This window comes from Canis lupus, chromosome 13 (genome assembly GCF_003254725.2).
Source record: "Canis lupus dingo isolate Sandy chromosome 13, ASM325472v2, whole genome shotgun sequence".
NCBI lineage: Eukaryota > Metazoa > Chordata > Mammalia > Carnivora > Canidae > Canis > Canis lupus.
Window position 1 is genome coordinate 48744159 of NC_064255.1, and position 19981 is coordinate 48764139.

Consider the following 19981-nt stretch of genomic DNA (forward strand, 5'->3'; position numbering starts at 1 on the left):
GTCTCTCATTAATAAATAAATAAAATCTTAAAAAAAATCTACTTTTTTTTTTTTAAAGATTTTATTTTTAAGTAATCTCTGCACCCAGCATGGGACTTGAACTCATAACCCCGAGATCAAGAACCTACCTACTGAGCCAGCCAGGTGCCCCAACTATCTAGTGCTCTTAAATATATATATGTGCTGCCAAAGTGAGCACATAGTGCTCTTAAATAAATAAGTCTTCGGACTTGTTTTTTTTTTTTTTTTTTTTTTTTTTTTAGTCCTCGGACTTGTATACACAAAATTAGCCAGTGAGGAATTGTCTGCCCTTCTCTCATCCCACCCACTTCTCTCAGTCTGCCTTTTGGTGACTTCTTTCCTAGTGAATGACCTTGTTCATATATCTTGATTTCACTGAGATGAGGCTCTTTTGAGAGGGGTAGGGTGGGGGGCAGGAGAGTACACAGTGTGACCTCTCAATGCAGCCCTTAGGAACAACTATTAAGCAGTTTTCCATACCTTTAACATTTTTTCTAGAGTTTAATTCCATTTTGTCAGTATTTATTGCGCCAGCATCAGATTACCAAGATCTTCAGGACACTGACCAATGGGAGATGGAAGAACAAATAGAGAATCAAAACAAACAGTATGGAGATACTTCAAAAAGTTAAAAATAGAGCTACCATATGTCCCAGCAATTGCACTACTTGGTATTTACCCAGAAGATACAAACATAGTGATCTGAAGGGGCACATGCACCCCAATGTTTATAGCAGCAAAGTCCACAGTAGCCAGACTATGGAAGGAGCCCAGAAGTCTATCGACAAATGAATGGATAAAGAAGATGTGGTATATATATATATATATATATGTAATATGTACAATGGAGTATTACTTGCCATCAGAAAGAATAAAATCTTGCCATTTGCAGTGATGTGGATAGAACTAGAGGATGTTATACTAAGTGATCTAAGTCAGTCAGAGAAAGACAAATACTATGATTTCACTCATATGTGGAATTTAAGGAAACATAGACCTAGGGGAAGAGAAGGAAAAATAATAAAAACAGGGAGGCAAACTGTATGAGAATCTTTTGTATAGGGAATGAACTGAGGTTACTGGAAGGGAGGTGAGTGGGGGGTGGTGATGAGCATTAAGGAGGAGGGCACTTGATGTTAGGAGCACCGGATATTTTTTTTTTTTTAATTTTTATTTATTTATGATAGTTACACAGAGAGAGAGAGAGAAAGGCAGAGACATAGGCAGAGGGAGAAGCAGGCTCCACGCACCGGGAGCCCGACGTGGGACTCGATCCCGGGTCTCCAAGATCGCGCCCTGGGCCAAAGGCAGGCGCTAAACCACTGCGCCACCCAGGGATCCCAGGAGCACCGGATATTATATGCAGCTAATGAATCACTAAATTCTAACCTTGAAATTAATAATACACTATATGCTAACTAACTTGAATTTAAATAAAATCTAAAAAAAAAATAGTTTGCTATTTTCCTGATTAAAGAGTATAACTTAATCATTGTAAAAAATGTATGAAACTCAGAAAAAGTGTTAACAGAAAAGTAAAACATACATTCTCAGTGAAGGTGATGTTGCCCCCAAGGGGACAAAAATTGTTTTCTTTGGGGGCAGCTAAAATTTTAGATATAACGGATATTTAAATTTTATGAGGGAAGGATGATTAGGAGAAAATGTCTAAAAAAGGCTCATTGGTGGGGGGGGGTGCTTCCTCCTCAAATTCATATGTTGAAGTCCTAACCTCTAATATCTCAGAATGTTAACTGTATTTGGATATAGAGCCTTGTAGAGGTAATTAGGGCAAAAATGAAGTCCTTAGGAGGGCTCCTAATTCAGTACGACTGGTGTCTTTATTAGAAGTGACTAGAACAAAGACAAAAGGAAAGACCATGTGAAGGCACTAGTCTTCAGTTAATTGTATGCTCCACGTGAGCTGAGGGCTCTTTTATTCATTGTTCGGTTTTATAATCTTACTAAGGGCCATTCACAAAGGAATTTACCCTTCCATTTCAATACCCAATTTGAACTTTAAAATTGCTCTATATGGTTATTAGGTATTAAGATTCCTATTATGTAGATGCCTCTGGGCCTTTATCATATTGTTCCCTCTGCCTAGAAAGACCCTTCCTTACGCCTACCCCTTTTCTCTGTTAAAATCTTTCGGGACCTACCTTCCTCCAGGAATCTTTCCTTGACCCTCCAACATGTGTCCTTAGCACTCAGTATTTCCTACGATGGTGCCAACCATACTGTGCTGTGGTTGCCTATTTATTATCTATTTCTTCTACCAGACTGGCAGTACTGTTGAGTCGGGACTCTGCCTTTTATCACTGTATTCCCAGCATCTAGCAGAATGCCAGGATATTTTGTTGATTGATGAATCAGATCATAGAGCTAATAAACTTGAACTTAGTTTAGCATCTAAATTCAGTTCTTTCTCAATTATACCATGCTGCAGCTCTAATAATTCATCTGAGTTATTTGTATAATGAATGGGTGTGGTTTTATCTCTGAATACAGAAGAATGCTGGTGGGTTCTGCCCTCTGCACCATGCTGGAGGCCTCTTTCATATTCTGACGTGGGCGAGTGCGTGCATACACGTGTGTGTGTGTGTCTGTGTGTGTAATGGGTGTGAAGTATACCTTGATTCATTTCCCACAGGATTTTATGTTACCTACCACAGTGAGAAAGCCTCTTGGAAGCCCTTTTCTAGTTTTTCAGTAACTTCTTATTAGAGATTGTGATGCAAGCAGACTCCTTTCTTGAAACTAACAGTTGCTGAAGATGGGTACTGGACACTATGGTATTACAGGAAGTTAACAAAGATGAATCCAAATTATATGTACACCTGGATCTTAGTTGTTTCATTTCTTTTTTTTTTCGCATAGACTTGGATGGTATCAAGTCCTGGGATACAAGGGTAAATAAGAAAGATCTCCACTCACATGGAACATACAATTTATTGAAGACTAGTTATGAAAACAGATGAATTCTATTGCAGTGGGGTAGTGCTGTAGCAGAGATAGGGACAGAATGTTGTGAGGCCTGATGAGCTCGGCAGCTGCTCTTCCTGGCGGTATTTTGGGAAGTCATCATATATGAGCTGTTTTTTTTTTTTTTAAGATTTATTTTTATTTATGATAGACATAGAGAGAGGCAGAGACACAGGCAGAGGGAAAAGCAGGCTCCATGCCGGGAGCCCGACGCAGGACTCGACCCTGGGACTCCAGGATCGCGCCCTGGGCCAAAGGCAGGCGCCAAACTGCTGAGCCACCCAGGGATCCTCTGAGCTGGGTTGTGAAAGGAGAGTAGGAATTTGTCAGATTAAAAGGAGAAAGAAATATACGAAGGCACTAATCTATGGAAAGTTCCGGTCTAAAAATAAATATATATTTAGTAGAGTAGAAAAAGGAATATCTCCAAGTCAGTAGTTGGTGTTTCATGGTTGTGGAGTTATGAGTAGGTTTCTATCTTTCTTTTTCAGAATTAGTTTTAATGTTGTTGTTCTATTGTTTTTATAACAAAATAAAATGAAATAGGAACCTATGATTATTGTAGCAGAGTATTAGAATGAGTTAGTTTATTTCTTATTGCTTGTATTTGTACTTAATTTTAACATCCAGATTAATAAACTAGTAATACCCAATTGACTACATTTTATTAGGTTTTTAGGAGAGGGTGTAGAACAGGATAGCGTTTTGTTCCTTTTTTGATAAACAGAACCCAAGTTTCCTTTCCCCTTGAGTTTCCATTGACTGGGTCTGGGAGGCCAGGATAAGCCTGGTTGGGGGTGGGGGCAGGGTTACCTTTTTTGGCAGTATATGAGGAAAAGGTGTCTATAGCCTTGTTGAGCAGAGGGTTTACTTTGGATACAATTAGAGCGTGTTCAACCTAGAAGGTGAGACAGAAAAGTCTGGCTGGGAGGGATCTGGGAAAGAGCAGATAATTTTAGTTACAAGGGAGGAATCCACAGATGGAACTTCCAGAGGCACTGCAGGTCTAGAGAATGGAGTGAGAAACACTGAGCAGGTGAAGTCAGGCTGTACAGGAAACGAAGTCTGCAGACACTTGGCTGGTGATGGAAGGTTCTTTTATGTGCAGTCCAGCAAGTCTTGCCAGGGCAGGGGAAGCCATTTACAGGTATTGCGCCAGATCCAACTCCAGGCTCTGGAGGTTTTCCCAAAGCAACTTTAGAGTGAGGCTGGGTAGACCTCTCTTCAGTTTACTGATGATTATAGCAGACTTGAAAGGTATATATTAAAGATGTCTCTTTTCTGATTTTATTTGTGGAAGGAGGCTTTTAAAATTATTTTATTTATTTGTTTAAAGATTTTATTTATTCATGAGAGACACAGAGAGAGAGAGAGAGAGAGAGAGACATAGGCAGAGGAAGACGTGGGCTCCCCATGGGGAGCCTGATGTGGCACTCCATCCCAGAACCCCGGGATCACTCCCTGAACAGAAGGCAGATGATCAACCACGGAGCCACCCAGGCATCCCAAAGCACTGTTTTGTAATGACTTATAATTGGTGTTATTAGGTAAGTATTTAATGTTTTAAAATACCTTTCATGGGCAGCCTGAGTGGTTCAGCGATTTAGCGCCGCCTTCAGCCCAGGGCCTGATCCTGGAGACCCGGGATTGAGTCCCGTGTCAGGTTCCCTGAATAAGGCCTGCTTCTCCCTCTGCCTGCGCCTGTGCCTCTCTCTCTGTCTCTCATGAATAAATAAAATCTTAAAATAAATTAAAATACCTTTCATAACTACATTAAAAGAAATGATAGTAAAAACAGGAAGGAATTACCTCCAAGTGGTAGTATTTGCTAGACATATGACCATTCATCTGGCCCATAAAATACTGTTTTTTAATATTTTTTCTTAAATTTAAATTCAATTTGTTAACATATATGCTCATCACATCGTGTGCTCTTAATGCCCATCACCCAGTTATCCCTCAGATATAGTTTAAGCAATTCTAAATCATACATTATTTGTAGGCAGCAAAGTACATTGGATCTGATATTAAACTGCAGCAGATTTTTACTTGTCTTAAGGACTTGCTATGGTATAAGTCCAAAGATCTATGTCACCTCTGCCTAAGAAGTCTTACACAATTTTTAATTTTTTTTTGCAGTGTTACTACAATGCACGCATGTTACTACATGGATGATTAAAGATTCTTGTTTATTAGATACTCTCTGATTATAAACTGTAGAGTGGCTCCTGCTTTCATAGAACCTCTTTTGAACTTGAGTATGGTGCATGCTGTGGTAGATGGTGTTTTCTAGATGAGGTAGTTAGAAAATAGAGGCCCTTCTCTCATCAGATAGTTTCAGTAGCAAAGTCAAAGTGATAAGACTTAAAATATTTACTACCTTTTTTTTTTTTTTTTTACTTTTAAGCAGGCTCCTTGCTAGGCATGGAGCCCAATGTGGGGCTTGAACTCATGATTCTGAGATCAAGACCTGAGCTGAGATCAAGAGTTGGATGCCCAACCCATGGAGGCCACCCAGGAACCCCAGGAATGCTCAGTTGGTTAAGCGTCTGACTCTTGATTTCAGCTCAGATCATAATCTCACGGTTGTGAGATCAAGCCCTGCCTCAAGGTCTGTACAAGACGTGGAACCTGCTTTAGTTTTTCTTTCCCTCTTCATCTGTTTCCCCCTTCCTCTCTCTAAAAAATAAAAAATTTTAGAAAGCACCCATCCTTTAGTGGTCAGTAACCAGCACACCACCCCTTTTTAAAATTTTTTTTTTTTTTTCCTTTTTAAAATTTTTTAAAAAGATTTTATTTATTTATTCATGAGATACACAGAAAGAGGGAGAGAGAGGCAGAGACACAGGCAGAGGGAGAAGCAAACTCCATTCAGGGAGCCCAATGTGGGACTCGATCCTGGGACTCCAGGACCATGCCCTGGGCCTAAAGCAGGCGCCAAACTGCTGAGCTACCCAGGGATCTCCATCACCACACCTTTTAAAACAAAGACAACTGATATGTTCAGAGTAGAGATGTCTTTTTCTAAAAAAAAAAAAAAAAATTTCCTAAAGTGTATCATTTCTCAAGCTATATTAGATCTGTACAGCATTTTCTCTCTTATCCCAGTTATTTCCTTAGATCAAATTAAACACCTGAATGATGTCTTTTGTTCAGATTCTTTGATAGCAACATTTTGTACTTAGCATTACTTTGCCTAAGACCCACCTAGGTGATCTATGGAGAGTGTATCACGTTTATTTTTAATGATCAAGACACTTGTGCATGGTGACAGCTAGAAAAAAAAAATCTCATTGAAATAGAATGCTCAGGTAAAAGGGCTAATTGGTTTTCTGATAAAAGCAGTTTTTGTTTCCTGTCTTTATTCATTCAGCTATAGGAGGTACATGCTTAATACTTGTGGTATAATGATGACATCATGGAAAGTTAAATAATATGTTAATGTAAAGCATCAGTGTAATAGATTTAACAAGACATTGAATCAAATTAATTCATGGAGTCATAAAGGAAAAATATTGTTGTCGGCTAGAGTGGTAAGGGAGAGCTTTGGGAGGACTAGGGTTTTTTTTGTTCATTCATTTATCACATGTTTATTTATTTAATTTTTTTAGAATTTTTTATATATTCATGAGGGAGAGAGAGAGAGAGAGAGAGGCAGAGACACAGGCAGAGGGAGAAGCAGGCCCATGCAGGGAGCCCGACATGAGACTCAATCCCGGGTCTCCAGGATCACACCCTGGGCTGAAAGCGGTGTTAAACCACTGAGCCACCCAGGTTGCCCCATTATCACATGTTTATTGAGAGCTTACTAAATTCTTTCTTGGAACTTTGGGAATACAGCAGTGTTCTTACTAAGTTCTATATGTTCTCTAGAAGTTCTGTAAGTTCTATATGTTGGGAATATAGCAGTGGACAGGATTCAGCAGTTCTCTGCTCTTGAAGTGTTTACATTCTGGTGGGGAGAACAAGACATAAAAAGAAAACATCAGTTTAACAAGAAATATCTGACAATGGCCCTGTAGAACTTTTTTTTTTTTTAAGATTTTTAAATTTATTTATGACAGACACGGGGGTGGGGGGCAGAAACACAGGCAGAGGGAGAGGGAGAAGCAGGCTCCATTCAGGGAGTCTGACTTTGGACTCGATCCCGGGTCTCCAGGATCACACCCCGGGCCAAAGGCAGCGCTAAACTGCTAGGCCACCGGGCTGCCACCTGTAGAACTTTAATACAGAGTGCTAAGATAGCATAGCTTGAGAGGATACTTTAGATTGTTGGCCAATATAGGGTGCTTTAAAGAGGTGACATTAAGCTGAGACCTGAATGATAAGGAACCAGCCATCCTGTGATGTGCATGTTATAAGCAGAGCGGCATCCAGTGCCCAGACCCTTAGGCAGAAAGGAGCTTGATATGTTGGAGGGACAAAAAGATGAGACCAGAAAGGTTGGTAGGAACCAGATGATGTTGGACCTGTGTTTTTTGATGAGTTTGGATTAAATGCTAATTGCAGTGGTAAGCTCTAAGCAAAAGAGGGCCATGAGCTGGGTTTTTTAAATCTTACTTTATTTACATCCAGTTAATTAGAATATAGTGTATCATTAGTTTCAGATGTAGAATTCATTTATTCATCAACTGCATATAGCACCCTGTGCTCATTACATCACGTGCCCTCCTTAATGCCCATCACCCAGTTACCCATCCCCCTACTTAGAGCTGGTTAATTTTTTAAAATTTCATTCTGGATGCTGTGTAAAGAATGGATTTAAGGAAGGCAAGAGCAGAAGCAGAGATACTAATGAGGGACAGCTGTAGAAGTCTAAGCAAAAGACTATGGTGTCTTTTATGAGGAGGGTGGTAGAGGGGAATGCAGTAAAATGGATAAATTTGGGATGTGTTTTGGTATAGAGCCTACAGGACCTGCTAATGCATTTGAAATGGGACATGGGGGAAATAGAAATCAGGGATGACTTCTCAGTTTCTGGTAAGCAACTGGGTAAATGGTGATGAACTTTAAAGAAAGGCTTGGATTTGGAGGGAAAGAGCCAGGAATCTCAGTTACGGAGGTAACAATAGACATGGATTATGAGTAGGCTTTTTGGATTTGGTAAAAACAAAACTTTTATTCAATGCTTCCAAGAACAGAGGACATCAAATTCTACTTGATAAATTGAAAACTGTTATAAAAAAAATAAAATAAAAAAGAAAACTGTTATAAATGTATAGTTTTTCCCCCTACATCATGAGTTGTCAGAAGTAGTAGACCAGAAAGGTTGGGGAAATAAAGAAAGTGGAAAATAGAAACAAGAGGAATAAACAAATGAGGAAGACACAGAGATGGAGAGATACAGAAAGAAAAATTACAGACAAAAAAAAAAAAAGACATTCAAAATTAGAGACGCAAAGGATATGCATATGCACATAGATTCTCTACACTTAGAGCTACAGAGAGATAAAGGAGGCAGTTGTAAAGGAGGTCAGAACATTTTTCTTTTATTGTAATTAACTATAGAAGTGATGCTCAGATACTGGCCAAAAGCAGATGAGACAAAAACCTTTGCAAAAGGAGGAAAATAGCCTTATTTTATCTTATTTTTTTGCTAGAGAGGATCTTGCACCCTGAAATACTTTCAGGATGAAATGGTTTTTATAATTTGTTATTAGTTAAGGGGGCAGGTTGAATAATGATCTGAAAAATATATCAGTGACAAAGCAGAATTTACTTTTGTAAAGAAAAGAGACACTTCAAAGGGGTTCTTTCTCCTTAATGGAAAAAGTAACAAGTTAACTTTCAATTAATGGGTAAAGTTGAGCTATGAGAAGAAACACATAAATACACAGTGAATATATACATACATTCTACATCATACTATACCCTAAACCCATCTAAATTTCTTGATGTAATAAGTAGTTTCCATTTAGACTAGAAAAACACTTTGAGATATTTGTTTGAATATTGTAAATAGGATCTGTATTCATGCTAGATCCATTGTTTATTTTCTTTAAAATTGGTTATTGGTTAAAAATGTGTTTACTAGAAATCCACAGAACTTATAAATGAATCAGTTCAGCAGGGAGATACGAGTAACAAGATATTTTAGGTAAGTGTATTATTAGAAGTCCAAGAAACACACTATGTGTACTATTAGAGGAAATATATTATCAGGACCTCCACTCTGCTTCCCTCCAAAAGGCCAGTGAAGCTCAATCACAAATAATAAAAATAATTGAGAGAGTTTAAGCTATGGAACTACATTGGGTTGAAAAGTCGGGAACTGTGCATGGCTGAGGATTATTTTCTTTCCTTTTTTTTTTTTTTTTTTTTTTTAAGGTAATCTCTACACCCAGTGTGGGTCTCAAACTTATAGTCCTGAGATCAAGAATCTCCTGCTCCAGGGGATCCCTGGGTGGCGCAGCGGTTTGGCGCCTGCCTTTGGCCCAGGGCGCGATCCTGGAGACCCAGGATCGAATCCCACGTCGGGCTCCCGGTGCATGGAGCCTGCTTCTCCCTCTGCCTGTGTCTCTGCCTCTCTCTCTCTCACTGTGTGCCTATCATAAATAAAAAAAAAAAAAAAAAAAAAAAAAAAAAAGAATCTCCTGCTCCACTGACTGAGCCAGTGAGATGCCCCACGATTTTTCTTTTTATCTCTACCCTTTCCTCCTTTTCTCTGTTCCTTCCTCCTTCTCTCTCTCCTTTTCTTTTTTTTTTTTTTTAATATTTTATTTATTTATTCATGAGAGACACACACACACACAGAGAGGTAGAGACACAGGCAGAGGGAGAAGCAGGCTCCATGCCGGGGGCCCTATGTGGGATTCGATCCTGGGTCTCCAGGATCACGCCCTAGGCTGAAGGCTAAACCGCTGAGCCGCTGAGCCACCCATTCTCCTCCTTCTTTTCTTTTTAAAATTCTTATATTTCCTCAAGAGGACATGCAGACGACACTTATTTAAAACATTACACATGGGTTCTGTTATTTATGAATATGTCCCAGTATTTCTGTGAAAAAACTGGACTAGATTTTCTAAAATCTATTAAAATAATACTATGAAACTATCCTCTTTTCTTGGCTTCTTGCCTTTTAGGATATTTATGACAATATTCATAGTACTATTAGCATCAGGGCCAGCTCTACTGGCTTCAGGACAGAAAGAGGCCATGGGCGATGAGAAATGTCTGATGAGATGACTGGGGATATATTAGGATTTATAAAGACAGACAAAATATCAGTACTCATTAGCGAATGAAATTAAATGTCTGCCACAGAGGAGTTCTGTATGAATGGTCATTCAGAATAGAGAGCTACAATAGAAAATAGTCTAGTTTGTTTGTTAGTATGGAAAGTTTTATGCAGGAAGTATTACCGTTTGAGTTTTCCTTAGAAGTTTTGAGGTGAATTTTGATTATTACGCATAACTTGAAAGGTTGGGTGAATGGGTTACATGTGATGAAACTGTGTTATGTATTGAAAGAGAATTTTGATCTGAAATGCCGTTTAAACCACACAGCAGCTGATGCCTATGGATTGCCACATAGCAGTTCAGCTAGGTTTTATATGATAATGGGGGTGGGTAGAGTGGAGTGGAGTGCTGATGCTTTCTTGGCCAAGAACAAGGTATAGTTCCAGACATACCTTCTCTACAAACACCTTTACACAGGTGACAGGAGATTAGATTTTATTTTATTTTATTTTATTTTAGGAGATTAGATTTTAGGAGGCACTTTAAGAGGAAGAGATGAGGGGATCCCTGGGTGGCTCAGCGGTTTGGCGCCTGCCTTTGGCCCAGGTGAGCGATCCTGGAGTTCCAGGATCGAGTCCCATGTCGGGCTCTCGGCATGGAGCCTGCTTCTCCCTGTCTCTGCCTCTCTTTTTCCTCTCTCTATATCAATCAATCATGAATGAATGAATAAATAAACAAATCTTTAAAAAAAAAAGAGGAAGAGAGGAGAGTGGACATGGAGAGTCTGAGAGATGTGTTGCCCATCACTAAATATTTTCCTTCCATTTGATACTACTCAACTAGGAGTCCTTGAAAAATTAGTAGTATTTATTTAGTTTATTTATGTGGCTCTCACGAATACCCTTAACAACTCCCTTTTTACCTTCAAGTGGGAATTACTGCCAGTCTGTATTTGGCTGATGGTCATATCAGCACTAAGTGTGGTGGTTGAGAGAGCTCCCTGGACCCAGAGCCAAGGAAACAATTGTATAAGCTCTCCTGCTAATCAGCTGTGTGCCCTCAAGAAAGCCTCTGCCTTGCTGGGGACCATAGTTTTCATCTATAACAGGAATTGAGAGCCTTTTTTGTAATGTACCAGAAAGTAAGTGTTTTAGGCTTCCCAGGCCACATGGGGTCTCTTGAATATTCTACTATTCTACTTTGGTTTTACTTGTTTGTTATAACCCTTAAAAAAATAAAAACCATTCTTAGCTCTTGGGCCATACAAAAGCAGATTGTGTGCTGGATTTGATTCCCTCGCCTAGGTTGCTGACCCCTGATCTATGTAATAGAAAAGGAGGGGGGAAAATAAAAAGGAAGAATTTGAACTGGCAGTTTTTAGATGTAGGACTGTGAGGAATAGCACACTAAAGAGTAGATTCTGAGAGCAAGCGTTTTTGTTTGCTTGCTTGTTTTTTTGTCATGTATTTTCATGATATAATTTCTCTTGTAATTTTCTTGGTTTTAAATTTGATTCCATTCTTACCTCCCGTTCTTCTGTTCTCCAAATATATTATTACTTACTATTCTGTAGTAGTCATCAAATTTCCTCTTGCATACAGATTGCTAGGAGAAGGAAACAGGTTAGAGGAATGGCTGTCTTTGCAGATGGAGATGTGACCTTTCCCTTACAGAAAGGGAAATGGCCTGTTATATTGCTCCTGGAGGCCTGAGCAAAGACCTGAGTATTAAACAGGCCGACCCCAGCAACTCTGAATTCTGGGAGGGACCTGGGAATGGCAGGGGAAGGCTGGGAGTGAATGTTAAGAAAGACTCCAATTCTTCCTTTCTGATAATGTTGAATGTTTTTACTCACACTTAACCAACAGTCCAAAGCTCTGTTTAGAGTCTCCTTGGCTTATTTTGGAATGTGATGACATTTTGGTTTCCTGGAAGATAACACCCCCAAGAGGGCACTATGGACCACATGCCCCAGAATCCCCCCACAATATATCTGTGTCCTGTGCTCCCTCCTACTTTTCTCCTCTTCTCTGCCCACTTATGTGATTTCCACAGCAGTCAGGAGCTGTCCAGCCACATCGCTTTCCCAACATGTGAGTTTCTCCATTGTGGTTTTTGGCAGGTACAGTTGGTGAATTGCATGTGGTCCAATTATTGACTTCAGCGCTTTGATTCTAGAACCACTTTGAACATTTTCCTTCTATCCTCAGGCAGGCACATTTGACGAGAAAGCCTACACCAAGCTCTACTTTTTCGCCTTCTGTTTACTTCCCTACCACAGTAATTGGGTAATGGCTCCTAACACTCCACAAAAATGCTCTGTCTCTTTTTTCCTTTGGAAGGCTCACTAGTGATTTTGGCACTGATACATGGAATGGACACTTTTTTAATCTTTTCCTGACTGAACATCTTTGTTGCAAGGACACTGTTGGCCATTGGCATACGGTGAAATGCTTTATTACCAGGTTTCTTGGATCCTTCCCTAGCTTTTTGCCACTCCTTTCCCTGCAGCACTGCCCCGGTTTTACCCGTAACCCCTCTGTCCACCCCTCTAATGTTTCAGTTTTTTAGAGTTCCTTCTAAAACTCTCTTCTACATGCTCCATTTATTTTTGAGGTGTTAACTGTCACCTCCATGCTTGTGGCTGTCAAATTTGTAATCCATCTCTACCTTTCCTCTAACTTTACTCTCCTTCATCCTGATGCTTGACAGACATCGTAGAATTCACTTCACATCAAACTTTACCCCAATGCCTTTTTATTATTATTTTTTATTTATTTATTTTTAAAGATTTTATTTATTTATTCATGAGAGACAGAGAGAGAGAGAGAGGCAGAGACACAGGCAGAGGGAGAAGCAGGCTCCATGCAGGGAGCCTGATGTGGGACTCGATCCCAGGTCTCCAGAATCAGGCCCTGGGCTGAAGGCAGCGCTAAACTGCTGAGCCACCCGGGCTGCCCCCCATTGGCTTTTTAAAACCTGAAGTCACTCAGCCAGAAGTGTGAACATCTTCGTAGACCTACATGTTTCTCTATTTTTTTAGAAAAGCTTTTTTTCTTTTTTTAATGATTTTATTTATTTATTCATGAGAGACACACACAGAGAGAGAGGCAGAGACACAGGCAGAGGGAGAAGCAGGCTCCATGCAGGGAACCTGACATGGGACTCGATCGTGGGTCTCCAGGATCACACCCTGGAGGCGCTAAACTGCTGAAGGCGGCGCTAAACCGCTGAGCCACCTGGGCTGCCCTAAAAAAAGCTTTAAGAATTTTTTATGTATTATTTCTTAAAGATTTATTTATTTATTAGAGTGTGTGTGTGTGTGTGTGTGTGTGTGTGTATGGGAGGGGCAGAGGGAGAGAGAAAGAGAGAGAATCTTCAGCAGACTCCCTGCTGAGCACAGATCCCAATCCCAGGACCCTGACATCATGAGCTGAGCCAAAATGAAGAGTCAGATGCTTAACTGCCTGAGACACCCAGGTGTTCCTACCTGTTTCTCTTTTGGTCACTTCCTTCCCCACCTAATCGTTTAGCAAATAATGTTGATTTTATCTCCTAACTGCTTTTCCCCTGTGTCTCTCCTCTCTGCTACCACGTTATTAATTCAGGCTCTCATCCTGCCTTTCTGCTTTTTCTCTAAAATTTTGTTTTTCTTAAATCCGTCCTTCCCTGGGTAGCCATACCGAATATTCAAACCTGTTGCCATGTCACACTCCCTAAAATTCTTCAGTGGCTAACAGAATAAAACCCAAACTCTTTAGCATGATCCAGCTCCTCTACCTCTCCAGACCCGTTTCTTGATAATCTTTGTCCACTTTACCTTCCAGTAATGCCACATTTTTAGAGTTCCTGGAGCAGTACTTGCACTTTCATGTTTCCATGCCTTTCCTTGTTTTGCTCCTTTTGTCCTTGCTAATTTCTATGTGTACTTCAAAACAAAGTTTATATTTGTTCCCACACATTATGCATCCCTTTCTCTTAACCACTTTTATTTTTTATTTTATTTTTTTGATGGTATTAACCACTTTTATTGAAGTGATCTGTTGATAGCTCTGTGTCTGTGGATGGCACTCCTCCAAGACAAAGGAATCCTGTTTGTCCCTCATTGAATCCCAAAGCTTCCCTCTCATTTAGCCCTTATGACAACCCTAGGCAGTTGACATTATTGTGCCTGTTCTATAGATGAAGAAACTAAAGGTCAAAAGAAGCTAAATAAGTATCTTGCTGGGACGCCTGGGTGGCTCAGCGGTTGAGCGTCTCCCTTTGGTTCAGGGTGTGGGCTCCCCACAGGGAGCCTGTTTCTCCCTCTGCCTGTGTCTCTGCCTCTCTCTCTGTTTCTCATGAATAAATAAATAAAATCTTATTAAATAAATAAATAAATAAATAAATATCTTGCCTAATAGCACATAGATAATGTAACAGGAGTGTAAGCGATTCGTCAGTATTTACACAGACTAGCTACACATTCAGAATGAAACAATAACTTGCATTAATTGTAAGCTTAAGAAATACTTTTGCCAACATTATCTTGTGACTTTTTGGACAATGGATAGAACAGTAGGTTTGGCGTTAAAGGCCTAGGTTAATATATTGTTTTGGCCATTTCTAGCCAAACTGATTCATGCCAGGTTACCTCCTCTGAGCTTTGCCTCATCTTACTTAAAGTGGGCATAATAATAATTGAACAAGTACTGCATGTGGAAGTGCTTTGTAAGGGATGTACAAATATGACTTATTAGTTTTTCACTTGAGTTTACATATATGGATACACCTCAGAGAACAGATTCTGGCCAAGTTATCCTTGTTCTTTCATGGTATTTTACCTCAGCCTGTTTACTTATAAATTAGAGAGATTTTCCTTTAGTTGTGAAGAATAAATGAATTAGTGTTTAGTATAACGAGGAGAGTGCAACACTTAGAGTGCCTGGTATAGTTTAGGAGTACAAATGTACAGGCCTTAAAAATCTCCTACCTTAATTTGAAGTAGGATTTCATGTGCCAGATAAATTGGGTCAGTCTGTAAGTGAAAGGAGCTTGTATTGCTCCAGCCACAGAGCTTCTTATCCTGCCTTTTGTTAGCAGTAAACATGATGCTTCCCTCTCCCTCTCTGCTCTGTTGCTGCTTTTGTTACCGGAGGGTTCACTTTGCAGATTTTTTTTCTGAGCCCTATCACTTTTCTTGATAGAATGTCTGCTGTTAAGTTGCCACCTATGGGCATTATTTCCTGTAGGGAACCTAGCCGGTGTGTGTATAAGAATCATTCAGACAAAGTCATTTTGGTGAGAATATTACAGGATTTTATGGTCTGCAACACTGGGTTCCCAGTTGAATTGCTTCAAGTACTTACCTATAAAGGAGAAGGTTTTATTTCATGGGCTGAGTTTCAAGTTATCCTTAATTTGTATAAAAAGTTCTTGATGAGAAGTTTTACATTTACTATGTATCTTCACTTGAAAATTTTATTTAAAAATGGTTTCATTTATTTAACAGAAATACATTGAACGGCACCTATGTGCCAGAAACTACTCTGGTGAGGGGATTGAGTAGAGACACACATTCTCCCTTCCTTGAGTTTATGTAGTAATCTGGAAGGTATACTTTTTTTTTCTCCGTTAAAGTTTAATAGAAACAACAGAAGATCAAAAGTGATGCCCTGCTACTGTACACATCAGTTGGCCTGCCCCATAGCACAGCTCAGGCCATTCTCTCCAGAGGAAGAAAGGCTGGCCTCCCCAAACCCTGCAGGAAAGGCCTGTCTTGTCCCATACCACATCTGCACAGAGTCTAAAGTCTTGTTTTAAGCATGACAGTAGTACAAAAAAAGATTCTGTTTTCATGGATGCCCACTACAGCCCGGCCCTAAAATGGCGAGGCGCTCACTTCTGCTTAGAGAAATATTCTTTGCTCTTCTGGGCATCAGGCTTTATGGTATCACTGCCAGGCTTCCAGCCAGCTGGGCACAATTCCCCATGCTTGTCAGTGAACTGGAAGGCCTGAACCAGTTGCAGAGTCTCATCCACAGAGTGACCAACAGGAAGGTCATTTACAGTGATCTGCCAAAGGATACCTTTATCTATGATAAAGAGGCCCCTGAACAAGATGCCTTCATCAGCCTTTAAGACTCCATACTCCTGAGCAGTGGTATGCTTGGGGTCTGATACCAAGGGAATGTTCATAGGTCCCAGTCCTCCTTGTTTCATGCCAGGTGACAGAAATGAGAATCCACAGAAGCACCAATCACTTGACAGTTGAGTTTCTTAAATTCTTCTGCCCTGTCACAGAAAGCAATGATCTCCGTGGGGCACACCAAGGTGAAGTCAAGAGGATGAAAGAAGAATACGATGTATTTTCCTTTGTAGTCAGACAGGCTGAGGTCTTTGAACTGGCCATCTGGCATAACAGCCGTGGCTTTGAAGTTGGGAGCAGGATGCCCAATTTTGGCATTTCCTGAAGACATCTTGCTATCTGAAGAGAATAAGCGCCGAAGACCAGTCAGAAAGAAGATGCTGGAAGGTATACTTTAAATGAGTAGTTAAATTCACATGTGATGACTATAATGACAAGGGAAATGCAGGGTTCAGGGAAGTTCTAACAGACTGTTGCAGGGTCATCTGCCTCACACCCCATTTCTAGGATCACCGCTTATACCCAGTCATCCACCTACTTATTGTTAAAGCTGACCCAATGATGGGATCATGGTTGATTGGTTCAAAGGTGAGCACCTGTTAAGCTAGGCCAATTACTTCTCCCCCAGGAATTTTTGAAAGGTAACGGAGGTGGGGATCCCTGGGTGGCTCAGCAGTTTAGCGCCTGCCTTCGGCCCAGGGCGTGATCCTGGAGTTCCCGGGATCAAGTCCCGCATCAGGCTCCCTGCATGGAGCCTGCTTCTTTTTCTGCCTGTGTCTCTGCCTCTGTCTTTCTGTGTGTCTCTCATGAATGAATAAATATAATCTTTAAAAAAAAAAAAGAAAAAAAATATAACAACAGAAAATCCAAGGACTTTCTGGATGTCTAAACATGGGAGCTCTTCTGGCAGCCAGAAGGCCTGGAGGAGGGGAAAAAGCCCCCAGTAAGAGCATGGGAGGAAATGAATCTGAAACTCAGAGAGGTATGGAAACCAGAGACAGATAGAAAGTTCTGGCAGCATTTGGGTTGCTGGTTAGAGGTCTTTGTGAGATCCAACCTGGGTACCCAGAATTTTTAAAATAAATTTCCCTTTCTTTTTTTGCTTAAGGTAGTTTGGGTTGAATATCTGTTGTATGACACCAGAGCACATACAGACATGTATGGCTTGGGAACCTAACCCAAATGAAGGAATCAGGGAAAGCCACTTGCAACATATGTTTACACGGTGTTTTATTTCTAGTTAGATTCCCTGGTTAGCCCATAAATGATTGTTTAACCCCTAGTGTAGCTACAATTGATTTTTGTTTCTCCTTAGAATGGATGGATTCATTCATTCATATTGAAGACCTGGTACGTTCTAGGGGCTAGGCATTGGAGAAGTAAAAATATTTACAATGTACTGCCTCTGAGGAGCATTTGCTCTCTACTAAATCTCTTGCCTATGTTGTCATACGCAGACACAGGCTAATCTGTGAAACTAACTTCTATATGATATTATGTCTATGGTAAATGCATTTACTAGTTAGTGGGGAGAAAAATTTGTGCCCTTTAACTATTGCAGTTCATTAACGCAATGAATATTTTTTTGAATACCTTTTTTTTTTTTTTTTTTTTTTTTTAAAAAAGATTTTATTGGAGAGAAAGCACATGAGCAGGGGGAGGAGCAGAGAGAGACACGCTGACTCCCCGTCAAGACCTGAGCCAAAGGCAGATGCTTAGCAGACAGAGCCACACAGGCGTCCCCTAGCCACACTTTAAATACTTTGTTGTCAAGGGCCATTTCTATCACTGCAGAAAGTTCTATCAGACGGTGCTATGTGAGATCTGACAGGAGGGGCAATTCAGTACTTCACAAATCAGGACACAACAGCAGCTCAGCTGAAAGGTCTCACATTTATTACTGAACCAACCTACTGGTATAGAGGCATAGTAACAGAGAAAATCATTCTCTTGATAAGACATGTCTATTGGCCAGGTAGGAAGGATGTTTCCATATTGATAAGATAGGAACATGTGATCTCCATGTGGCTTAAATATGTGTGCCAATTATGTTTGCTATTTCATGATGTGCGATGCTTCCTCACAGACCCAGTTTGGTTCTTCTCCAGTGTCTCCTCTTGGAATTGTACCTGATTTTATTACCAGTTTTCATCCGAATCCACTGGGGAATAGGACGATTCTGCTTTTGTTTCTTGGCCAGGAATCGCTTGATTCTGAAAGTCTTGTGAGAAGACATGGCGATCACAGTCAACCACACGCAACCGGGATGGCGGCGGAAAGGAGAGACTTTTTTTGAATACCTTTTATGTGTCAGGCACTGTTCCAAGCTCTGGAAATAGTGATGAAGAAAAGGTTCTGCTGTTTTGAAGCTTAAATTTTAGTTGGGGGGGATCCCTGGGTGGCGCAGTGGTTTGGCGCCTGCCTTTGGCCCAGGGTGCGATCCTGGAGACCCGGGATCGAATCCCACATCGGGCTCCTGGTGCATGGAGCCTGCTTCTCCCTCTGCCTGTGTCTCTGCCTCTCTCTCTCTCTCTGTGTGTGACTATCGTAAATAAAAAAAAAAAAAATTAAAAAAAAATTTTAGTTGGGGGAGATGGGCAATAAACAGGGAACAAGAGACACCTAGGTGGCTCAGTCAGTTGAGTGTCTGCCTTTGGTTCAGGTCATAATCCCAGGCCCCTGGGATGGAGTTCTGCATCGAGCTGAGCAAGGAGCCTGCTTCTCCCTCTCCTATCTGCTCGTTCTCTCTCTATCTCTGTCTCTCTCAAATAAATAAAATCTTAAAAAAAAAAAAAGAACAAATAAGCAGAAAATTTACTCAATGGCATGTGCCATGAAGAAAAATAAAAGAAGAGCCCCTAAGTGATGTAGCCAGTTAAGCATCTGACTCTTGGTTTTATCTCAGGCCATGATCTTAGGGTTGTGAGATCAAGCCTATGTCAGGCTCTGCACTCAACACGAAGTCTGCTTCAGATTCTTTCTCTCCTTCTCCCCCCATGCCCCACTTGTGCTCTCTTACTCTCTCTCTCTCTTTCTAAAGTAAATAAATCTTTAAGAAGAAAAAAGAGAATGCTGTGGACAAGGGTGACTGAGGAACGGGGCAGTGGAGAGTGACTTAGGGATCAGAGAAGATGTCACTATAGAAGGAGCTTTTCAGCTGAGATGCACCTGACTCAGGGAAAGAAGGGAACAAGGTGCTTCCAGAAATGTGCTTCTCCACCAGCTATGAGATGGGGAGTACTGGGTCCTGAGGAGCAGTCCTTTTGGTATAGGCATGGACTGTCCCAGGTAGAGGCCTGGACTGACAAGTAGCTGTGGGTGGCATTTGAGCACTAAATTGACTGGTCCAAATCAAAATATTCAAGGGTTAAATGTATACTGGATTCTGAAGACTTAGTATGAAAAGAAAAAATAATGTATTATTTAAATATTAATATTGAGTATACAATGAATTGATAATATTTTGACATAATTATATAAAATAAATGATTAAAATAAATTTCATTGGTTCCTTTTACTTTTTTAATGCGACTGCTAGAAAATTCAAAATTGGACCTGTGACTCGTGTTGTTTTTCTGTTGGACAGCACTGGTATGGGTGAATTAGCCAGTGCTTTGGACTTAGACTGATGGAGGTTTGAGTACTTACTGGGGTGTTGTAGTGTTTTGTT

The 19981-nt window shown here is 40.4% G+C and overlaps 2 protein-coding genes and 1 pseudogene across 11 annotated transcripts in view; 1 reads left to right on the top strand and 2 right to left on the bottom strand.

Moving 5' to 3' along the window:
- Positions 1 to 19981, top strand: part of LOC112652356 (bifunctional phosphoribosylaminoimidazole carboxylase/phosphoribosylaminoimidazole succinocarboxamide synthetase) — a 388335-nt gene that overhangs the window by 35752 nt on the left and 332602 nt on the right. The window lies entirely within an intron of this gene.
- LOC112652359 (peroxiredoxin-1-like) overlaps positions 15407 to 19981 on the bottom strand; it is a 66779-nt pseudogene continuing 62204 nt past the window's right edge.
- Positions 18191 to 18595, bottom strand: LOC125752386 (60S ribosomal protein L39). Its single transcript, XM_049093263.1, has one exon. It carries the CDS (start codon positions 18545 to 18547, stop codon positions 18392 to 18394), a length of 156 nt encoding a protein of 51 aa, XP_048949220.1. The 5' UTR covers positions 18548 to 18595; the 3' UTR covers positions 18191 to 18391.